Below are 11,458 nucleotides of genomic sequence, written 5' to 3' on the forward strand. Positions count from 1 at the left end.
TTTATGAATTCTATTGAGTTTACAAATAAAATAGTTTTGTTTATTGCCATTTTAAAGATTTTATGTGTACAATAGACCCTTAAAAACTTCAAGTTTAAATTATGAAAGATCTCAAAATAATAAAAAGCATTAAAAACAGTTAAATACGTCAAATAGTAAAAATCTTAAAAATAATATAATTTTTTTTTTATGACAATAGATATTTTAATTTATTTAGATTTTAGTTACTGAGAGCAGATCATCCTAATTTTGAGTATTTGACATAATTAAAGGTACATACTACATACATTATACTATTGGAATTATTTTCAAAAGAGCCAAGATAAAAAAATAATATTACATTATTAATAGATGTGAATAAGGAAAAACAAGTTTTTTCTTGTTGGAAGGAACGAGGTACGAACATTAAAAAAAAATTGGTTTACAAAGACCAAGTTTTGTGAGTAAAAATATAAACATAAAACAAATCAAATAAAAACTTCTTACAAATAATCATTGAGTATAATAATATATTGTGTATATTATGTTTACATAAAATGGTATAAACAAGTAAAAATAATACTCTTGTACAGAGCTTGACGATGATGAACATTATTGCAAAACGCTCAATACTTAAAACAAATGATGTTATAAAACTTAATCAAATACATAAATAATAAAATTGTTACGAGTAGGTTAAATAAATAAAAAATTCACAGTAATATCATACTTAGTTTCTTTCAATGATAAATGATAGTTATAAATATTAATTTACCGAGTTAAAAGAAGATGTTCTGCTATCTTTTTTTTTGTATTATCTCTGGACAGCATTAAATTTATATTGTTTTACTAGTACAATTATATATGTACAAAAACATAATAGGGAAAAGTATATTCATTATCAATTAGTTCCATGCTACACTAAATATAATTATTAGAAATAAAAATATTGGAAAACTATAAATAATAACTAATAATAATAAAAATAATAATAATTTGTTATGCCTAAATATTATATACAAAGTGTTCAAATTGGAAAACACTTTAAAATATATGAATAGAAGGGGGAGGCCCAACAAAAAAATGGCACATAATTAAGTTGGTTAAGGTTCTATATTGTTTTAGTCTTTAAATTAAAAACTATACAATCTTTATTATCTTCAATTTCTTCTTTTTTATATTGGTCTTTTAGTTTAATGAACCATATAATTCCACTTAATACTGCCTAATATTTATACTTAACAAAAATTAATTTCAACAAATAATAGTTTAATTTAATTTAAATTGATTTTCAATTATCAGTACATTTTAATTAATAATATAAAGCAGGCCAGACCAAACTGGTTATTATTTTTTTAAATCAATTGGCATTTTATGATCTTAATTTCATTCTCTATACTCAGTATACTCGAGAATCTATAAAAATTAATAACGAAAGCCACCCTATAAGGTTGTTCATAAAACCAATATGAACATGATATGATTCAAAAGAACTTCAAAGTTACCAGTTTGGCATAGATCCAGCCAATTAATATTAACATTTTATATATATTTAACATTAAAAGGGGATTACGGAAGACAAATAGGTATAGTGCAACTAAGTTAAAATGACCAGGTGACCCCGGTCTAATTGTGTTAATTTTGGTTACTCATCGACTTGAGTTATCTGACATGTTGACCATATTATTTTGACTGTTGGGTCGGCGATTGTAAAATAAGCTCCTCTTTTATGCCAAGTTGGCCATTTTAATTTAGTTGCACTATAGGTGACAATAATAATCTGACTAATTCAAAATATAAGAAAATAAAAAAAAATTTGTACAATTTTTTAAGGAAAGTAATGGTAGATTAAAATAACATTTTTGTGTTTTAAAAGATCAATTAATTTATGATGAAACTCTATTTATCATTTATATATATATATATATATATATATACATATATAAATGTATGTTTGACTAGAAGTCATAACTGCCTTTGGAATAGTCGAATTGTCTTATGGGGAAAAAGGTGATAAAACAATATTATTATTATTATAACGTATACTATGTTCATAGGCTCAAATAAAAACCAATTTAAAAGTGTACTCATGCATAAAATTCGCGATGTGAAGATTTTAGGTATGGGTTTGTGGCTGGAGAACGTTTGGTTTCTTCTAAAGGATAAGAACCTTCATCCTTTTTACGCATCCTGTATACAATGAACATAACCACTAGAATTGCACACAACAATCCCACAACGGCACCTCCAATAACAGCTGAAACATACATTATATTGTGAGATGATTACAATTAAGAGGTATTTTATGATTATTTATCACAAGTGTTATTTGTTTTTATTACCTGCAAGTATGCCAGGTTGTGCAAAAAATGAAGATGTTCGCTCAGGGTGGCTGTTTGGACTTATATAGACTCCATTACTGCTAGAATGTTCATCGATAGCATTGGAAGGAGGTGGTGGAAGAGTAGACGTAGATGTAGTTTGAGGTACTTCAGGCACACTAGGTACACTTGGTGCCAGATTGACATCATTAATGTTCTGTTTAGGCTAAAATAAATATATAAATATAAATCACATATTAAAGTTTTCTTAATTTTTATATTTCAGTAAGCCTTCCTCAATACATATTTTAAATAAAAATGAAAAATATATTGTAAATTGTATGTGTAATTTAAATTTAAAAAAAAATTGAAATAGATAATGCAATAAAGGAATAAAGGAATAGTGAATCATACAAACATAATATTTAGATTAAATAATTTGTATGGTAATAAACACACTTCTTTACCTAATTAAAAGTACTAGTAGACCATTTTGATATGCTATATTAAATAGCATTAATAAAATGTCTATCATTATCAAAAGCAAAAATTATTTGTAAATTACATTTAAAATTAAATGAGTCATCAACCTTCAATGTCTATTAAAAAAAATATATGAAAATAAATTATGTTTATGCACAGTGAATACAGTTATTTGTAATGACTGACTGTACAAATACAAAACATATTAATATAAAAAGTTTAAAATAATTCATCAAAATGTATAACTACTTCCATTTTTTTTATCAAGAAAGAAAAATTGACTCAATCAAAAAATGTTGCCTGTATTATTAATGATTTTTACCATGTACACATATACGTAATAAATAGGGTCGGATTTACAAACATTTGCATGTTTTTTCTGAACAGTCCAAAAAATAACTAGGTAAGCTTCAATTTTGACTTGAAGTCAAAAGATCAGAAATATAAAGTTTTATTTTGCATATTTTTCCGTATTTTGTCATTTTTTTGACATGTATTACATATTTCTGTATTTTAGTTTTTTGATTGCATATATAGTTTTCAAATGCATAAAATGTAATATTTTGCTTATTTTAATTAAAATAACGTATTTATAGTTATATTTATAGTCTATGTAATTTAACAAAGTTGTTTTCCCATCTTATCTAAGAATTATCAGGACAAGTAGTAATCTGTTATTGAGTAGGTTTTAATGAGTCATACATTAGTCACGTTTGTCGTGATCTGAGTGCACGTAACTTTCATTTGACTTTATTTATATATATTTAATGAAAATAAAAAACTTATTTTCAATCAATTTTTTTGCATATTTTTTATTTTATATGGTATATTTCTATAAAATAAGAGCATAAATACATATTTTATAGCGCATATTTTTGAGATTTTTAAAGCATATAAATCTGGGCCCTAGTAATAAATAATAATTAATACATAAATAGATTCAGTACCATAGTAAAGGGGGTCTCTGGACTCAACCCCCCCCCCCCCGCCCTGAAATGTCAGACAACAATAATTTTATTAATTTAATTGAAAATACAATTTTATTAATTACATGATCTTGATTTGATAATATGTATAAATATATAATTATATGAATTATATTGTCAGCAATATAGCGCAAACTTAGTTTGTTGTCCTTATTGGTCATCAAAAATTAAGGCTCCCACACTTGAAAATAAATTCTGGCTACGACATTGAATAGATTCTTATTAGGTTTCAAAGGTATAAGGAAGTTTCAAAGGTATTATAAATACGAATTTGTAATATTGTTATAATATACCATTTATAAGGAGTACAGTCACCAAGATATAAAGAACAACAAATTGCAGTGTCAGTTAAAATAAAGAAAACTTGCTAACATAGTAATAGTATTTTGCTGCCCTCAAAAACAAAAATTTCAGATTAGCGATGCAAAATTAGAAGAAATATGCAATTCATCAGGTGAATTTAACATGCAACATATTAATACTAAAAGTTCCCAATGGTTTTATAGAGGCAGAATTGTGAAGGTAAAAAAAATATACCTAATGTGGTAATAAAACTTCCAGGAAATTCATATCAACAAAAATGCTACATACAACAATAAGTTATAATAATAACAAATACAAACGATTCACATTGATAGAACATAATATTCACTATTAAATTAAACAACTATATCATTAATGCCTTTCAAAATATTTTACAAACCATTTTTAAACAAAATGCAACTGCTTCCAAACTATTTAAAATTGTGTAACTCATACCTGTTTCAAAGATTATGAAATTATTTAAAAATTGACTATAATACGAATGAACATAGATGTTTAGTACATTTTTTTATCTACTACATTATAATGTGTTAATGGAAAATTGTTTAATAATTTATACATTTCAAGTACCCATCAAAGAAATGTTATTCAAATATTCTAAATGACAAGTTTGCACATTATATCCTAACTAAATAAACATATTACTAAACTTATAAATGTGAGTTTATGAATTTTAAGTGTTACATTATTTTAATGCAGCACCTTGTGTTATACATAAATATAATAGATAATGTTATCATTTTAATAGTATATTTTTTAGATTGATAAATTATGTACACGCATAGTAGCTGTAATAAACTATGATACGTTTATGTATATATAAATTAAATTACTGGAATAAACTGAAGAATAATCTGTCTTTATTTATTAATTACTAGTTAGTGCATATTATAATTTAAATATACATTAATACAATTACTTTTATGTTTTTACTATAACTTTAGAAACAACTTCGGAAAACTATAGAAATCAATAGGAAAGAGATGTTATTATATCACGACTCATTTAAGTAAACAAACAAGAAAATTGACTTATCACAAGTATAAAAAGGTTCTTAAAATGGTTCATAAATAATTTAAAACGGAAAGATATTAGACAGCAAAGGTATCATTTAAAAATAGATTCAAATCAAATACATATTAAATACTACATATAGGTAGTAATTTAGTTTATCATTTATCAGTTATTTTAGATACTTAAATATTTTTTAATTTATAAATAATTAAAATACAATTGAAACTAACATCTATAATTTACATTGATGTTAATAATGATTCAATTTAATTGATATAAATTTCAATCTACCATGAAATAATAAATGTATAAAGATAAACATCAACTTAAATCATTTGTATATACACTAATATACTGTTTTAATAAATGCATAAACAATAATATAAAATTAGTATGGCGTGATTTAGTGACAAATGAAAAAAATAACATAGGTACAAAAAAATAGAAATTTTTTCTACCAACAAAAAAATACAATTTCTACAAATTTTGAGAGCTAAAACCAACTTTTAAAAAAATATACACTACATACACTTCTTGTATGTTATTTGAATGATACAAATGCAATAGATAGTAATCTCAGGATTTTTATGGAGAGTTGTATAGAAACAATGAGAGTATTGTTTATGGAGGCTAAAGATAAATAAAATATAAATTTATACAAATTTACCTGTTCAGGGAAAATAGATTCTTCACCATGACTTTTAACTGTTGTAGTTGTAGTTGATGCAGTAGTTACAGGACTAAACATCTTATGTGGATTTTCAGTATCAAAATCTTCGTTATCATCATCATCTTCATCATCACCATCATCCATATCTTCTTCATCTTCTTCAGAATCAACTCCTGATTTACCTTTGTTCTTACCACTAACTTGTGCATCTTCATCATCAGGTCCATAGCCAGATCCACTAGATTCCATGTCTTCAGCTCCTGTTCCTTTTGATGATGGACTCATACCACTACCTTCTTCACCTAGCATCATATCATCAGCATCTAATTTATCGGTATCACTATCATCTGAATTTTCAGATTCATCATCAATAAATAATTCTTCCTTTGATGGTTTTAACGGTTTAGTAGATGAAATATTTTTATCAGATTCGGCAAGCACCTACAAAAAAAATATATGTTTTTGTTATTACTTAATTATACACCATACGTTTTAAAAATAAATATGGTACAAGTTTAAGCATTAAGATTCTACCGCCAGAGGAAATCAATAACTCACAATTTATCTCCCTACTGAGGAACTTTTATTGTTTGATATTATTTATTATCACCAGAGGTAAATATAAATTAATGAAATTAAAGTAAAATCAAAATTTATTAGGAATGTTACCTTAAGGCATTTTAAATAATTTGATGAAAAAAATTTACAGATGAGTCTGTTGTGTTTTTTGTCACTAACTATTTTTTGACATGTATATGTCTTTTAGCTGGGAGTCATTCTGATAATTTGTGTGACCTCGAAAATGTTACTATTATGTCGTGAGAGTTTTATGTAATGTGTATGCGTGTGTATGTTCGTAGACCGGTGGTGACTGGTTATCGGAAATTAACGAGCGATTATATGAACGTTATCGTAATCACGGTGGCGTATGATTTGGCGTATGGGTAAATAACTTATTATTTAATAAAATATTTCTCAACCTGTGGTATGCAGAAAATTTATAGGTGGTACATAAAGAAAATCTCTCTTCATAAAAATATTGGAATGAATTATTAATATTAAATATTATTTGGATAGGTTAGGATAAGAAAATAAAATGGTTATTAGGTTACAGTAATAGTACGTGAAAATTTTATAACTAAATAAGTGATATGCGAATATAAAAAAGCTGAGAACCTGATTTAATATATCATGAATTTTATTATATTTATTTTAAACTATTCACAATAACATAAGGGCTATTCAGTTTTTAAAAGCTAATAACTATTTGAGTTAATTATAAAACGTAAATAGATGTAAAGGAGAATTGATGCATCCGAAACAAATATATCTAGAGATGGATTTAAGGCACTGCAAACTATACAGTCGCATAGGCCAGAAAATTTTTGGAGGGCAGCTTTTTATTTTTAGCAAAATTATATTTAATATTTATTTTGTTCTTGGTTAGAAAAAATTTAATTTTCTTCTTGAATTTTTCAATTTCAAAATAAATAATTAACACTAAAACTACTTATATAACCAAATAATTATTTAACACATTTATTATTTTTTTTTCTTGTATAATAAAAACAAAGAAAAAATAATATATTTGAATCAAAACATTTTTTATTGAATATAGTTAAATGAAAAAATAATTGCATAATACATATAAAATGTTATCGTGTAAGGAAATTTTGTTGTACAGAGGTGATTTTTTTTAAATTAAGGCGGCAAAATGTTTTGGCATAGAGACGGAAAATTGTTAAATCCACCCCTGAATATATCATATATTAGTCACAACAGCATAAATTATTTTGCATGTTTTTTTAATTATAAAATATACATTTTAAAATTTATTTGAGTTACCAATAGCCAATAGGTACATAGAATTATGTAAATTTTATTGATATATTTTTTTATTTTTATTTTTAATAATTTAACAATAAGCAATAAATATAATCATAGTAATATGCAGTAATATCAAACTATATAAATAGAAGTCACAAGGTAAAAAGATAATTTTTATATTTTACTTGTACCTCAAATATAAATATATACCTAACATTCAAGATATATTTTAAAATAAGCTAATCAAAAAATATAATAGTTACCAAAATATTAATACATCCAGAATATTAATCACATTTATTGGCTTAAAAGAAACCCTTAAACATGTATATTGATTCTAAAATCTTTACAGGATTAATTACCTAAATAAATGTGACCATGCCCTCCTTAACGCTTGGGTCTCTAGTCGTAACACATTGTTATATACTTTACGGGCATGAGCGGGTTAATAATAAAAAAAAATTCATCTTGAAAGGTATTTATCATTTGGACCAAAAAGATATTACCCCTTCTAGAATTAAATCCTCACCATTATATTAAATTCATAGCAATTCAAAAAAACCATAAAACATGATGTATCTACCTATAAATTATTAACACATTTAAATATCACAAGAAACTAAAAGACTTAATACACGTGAAATAAGGATGATGTTTTCAAAATAATTTTTCTGAAAGTTTGAAATGTAAAATAGAATAGAATATTGTACCTACTCAATAATAAAATTTTCAACTTAATAAAAACTGTTTTTTTTTTTATAGAAGTAATAAAGAATTACTTGAAAATCATTAAATATATTATTAAATAAGTTTGCCCATTAACCTATTGATTGTCATGAGTTTTTTTTTGTACATTTCCACAAACGCTACGAGTATTAAAAATTGTACACACCCAAACATGCCATTTGATTTTTGAATACAAAATACTGTACTCACGGTTTGACTTATACACCACGTGAACACATTTATGTTATATAGAATCAAAAATATTAGATCCAATAAATGAAAATATAAATTAATTTTGATATAGTACCTATATGATATAATATATATATATAAACATAATAGGTAAGTATTTCGTTAATAATAAAGTAAAAACTAGAAATTTTCAGTTTAATATTTTTAACAAGTATAATTTATTTTAAAATTGTTATTAAACAAATTGTGTAATTATACATAAATTAATTAAAGTTTTTTCAACAATTATAATAGATACGTAAATACTAAATAACTATTATTGGGGAAAAAAGGGAAGGAATTTAAGATACAATCAGTTATGTAATAAATGGCCAACAATTTCTTGTTTTAAATTAATAATAACATTGATAACAAATAATGTACTAAAAGCTACTAAGTTGGTATACTTATCAAGAATTCAAAACCACTTTTATATCATGAATACGCATTACATTAGATAATTTAACCAGTTAAGTAACTAAGACACACAATTATTCTCTTTGTGACTGCCTACCTACTTAACTATAACAATTTACAACACCAGATATAAGCATGTTTAATTACTTTATCAAGTTTCAGAAAAATGTGTAAGAAATATTACCAGATTACCTATTTTAGATAAATTTAGATTCTATACATGAGCGCAAAAATTTGAAAACAAGAGATTTAACTATTAAATGCAAAGGACATGTTCTATGCTTAAGACTTATGCAATAAGTTTCCACTATCAATAACAAATGTTGTTTAGGAAATTAATAAAAGTAGTATGTTTAAATATGTATCTAAATTGATAAATTTAAGATAGAACTTAGTTATTTTTATATGATAGTGGTACCTACCTATGATTAATTAATATATTTTTGCTAATAAAAAATTATAGGTAGGTAGGTAGGTATATAATTAAAATAATATGATAATTAAGTAGGTACATCAAAAATATATTCTACAAGTAGGAATTATGTAACGTTTTATAATAATAAAAGGTCATGTAGATGGTTATTGGATACCTAATGAAAATAATGAGTAGCATAGTAAGCATATCAATATTAATTGAAAATATTTATGAAATAATATTGGGAAGGTCTGCTGTAGATATATTATACGTGGGCACTTATAATGAACCAGACATCAATTATTACTTATTTGATTAACACTCAATCATTGACCTTCGACAACATTAAGAAAATTTCCAAAAATAATTTTAAATTATGCCTACCCATACTGTAACTCAAGTATTTATTTTTTAATTAAACAACGATGTCAGATGTGTAGTAAGAACAAAAAAATAATAACAACATTTATCAGGAAAGGATTGTCGTATACCAGTGGACAACACAATCCAACAACAAACCCCTGTTAAGTAGACATAATTGTGAACTGTACATTGAAAACATTTCAAGATTCATGACTGCACTCTTCAAGGAGTGACAACAAGGATAACGGCCGATGGCAAAAGTCAAATCTACCCCGCCTGTCCATGACTGCTGTTACTGGCATTATCCACGGACAGACCGGAGGTACTTGTACTTACGTTGTGCACGAGAAAAACGCAGACGACCACCAGGCAAACGATTTTCGGTCCCATGACGGCGGCTGTGTGGACGGTAATCAGCGGCGCACTTTAGTGGCGATGGCTCTGTTCTGGTCGGCAGCGGACACGTATGTGGCCGAGAACGGTTTCCCTACGGTACGACGGGAAACGACGGGTACGGCGACGTAGATGGAGACGAGGCAGCGGCAATGTCGAAGCGCGCGTATCGCGTTGTTATTGTCATGGACGCGACTGATGTCTGGCCGCACCGTGTGTGCACTGCACTGTAAGCGCGTACGGGGTGCAGATACGCTGGTGCATGCAACGACGAACGAAAAAAACAAAGGACCGCGGGTTTTCCGGACACGACAAACGCACAAACGAACAGACGAATTCGACGGCGGCGGTGATGGTTCGCACAAGTATTTTGACGTTCAACGGAATCGGAATGTCAATCTTAATCAATGAACGGGGAGAGGTGGGTTGAGTGTGTTTTTTTCTTCTTTTCTCTCTCTTTTTTTTTTATCCTCTATTCCCCGCCCACTCCCCACCCACCGCTAGCGACGCGACGTATAATGCATACGCTGCACGGCCTGCACGCGCGCGCACACGTCGCTCTCTCTCCGTCGCACACCCACACGCACCCACTCGGGGGCACGGTCGCTCACTCTATCCGACGCCAGGACTCTACGGCGGTACCAGGAGCAGCTGCGGCCCGCGGTCGACAGTCGGCACCACCGGAACGCCGTAATGACGATTTTTTTCCAGCGCACCGTCCGCCGCTTACCGCTTAGTAAGCAGTTGTAAACACTCACGTTCAAGTCGTTCCGAGGACCGGAGAGCGGCAGCTGCAGTGGTCGCAGATAAAAGAATACTGCCCATACCATCGTTTCCAGTGGTCGGCAAACGCGCGTTGTCACTCGCCGCTGCCACCACCACCACGCCCTTGGTACAAGGAGTCACTTCTGTTATTGCGAACCCCTGCAGGTGTTCGATGGAACAGTGGAATATCAAACACGACGACACAGCGCATATAAATATATTAATAACAATAATATTAGAATATATTATAAGTTTATAACGTCATACACATTGTGTGCATAAACACGTGCGACCTTTTTCTCATCCCCCACCCTTCATGCCTATACACACAAACCGCATCGTTGACAATTCATTTTTGTTGCACAATGCTACTCAGACTCACGATAATATTGTAATATTATCAATTGATATTTTATTTTTTAGGCGAAATAATTCCGTCTAAATGTATGTGTTTAAGTACACCACACGAATCAAAAAAATACACAATACTGCATAAATCGTAAAGGTAGGTATGCAACTGCACTACGATAGTATTCCAAACTTT

At 28.1% G+C, this 11,458-nt stretch overlaps 1 protein-coding gene across 1 annotated transcript; it reads right to left on the reverse strand.

The window, feature by feature from the left end:
* Nucleotides 1-1,860: 1,860 nt before the first annotated feature.
* On the reverse strand, nucleotides 1,861-10,612 carry LOC112596355 (syndecan). Its single transcript, XM_025341995.1, has 4 exons — nucleotides 10,093-10,612; nucleotides 5,775-6,218; nucleotides 2,322-2,526; nucleotides 1,861-2,236 (listed from the first exon to the last, which is right to left on the reverse strand). The coding sequence occupies exons 1-4, from the start codon at nucleotides 10,144-10,146 to the stop codon at nucleotides 2,067-2,069; spliced, it is 873 nt and encodes a 290-aa protein (XP_025197780.1). The 5' UTR covers nucleotides 10,147-10,612; the 3' UTR covers nucleotides 1,861-2,066.
* Nucleotides 10,613-11,458: the final 846 nt, after the last annotated feature.

This window comes from Melanaphis sacchari, unplaced genomic scaffold, assembly GCF_002803265.2.
Source record: "Melanaphis sacchari strain LSU unplaced genomic scaffold, SCAv2.0 Contig31_pilon_pilon, whole genome shotgun sequence".
NCBI classification, from domain to species: domain Eukaryota; kingdom Metazoa; phylum Arthropoda; class Insecta; order Hemiptera; family Aphididae; genus Melanaphis; species Melanaphis sacchari.

What these genes read in the sequence shown, in the direction of transcription:
- LOC112596355 (XM_025341995.1), bottom strand. Translation starts at nt 10,146, where the DNA reads ATGGGACCGAAAATCGTTTGCCTGGTGGTCGTCTGCGTTTTTCTCGTG. An exon ending in GCGTTTTTCTCGTGCACAAC is followed by an intron (nt 6,219 to 10,092) that starts GTAAGTACAAGT and finishes TTTTTTTTGTAG; the next exon opens with GTGCTTGCCGAATCTGATAA. An exon ending in ACAACCTGGCATACTTGCAG is followed by an intron (nt 2,237 to 2,321) that starts GTAATAAAAACA and finishes TGTATGTTTCAG; the next exon opens with CTGTTATTGGAGGTGCCGTT.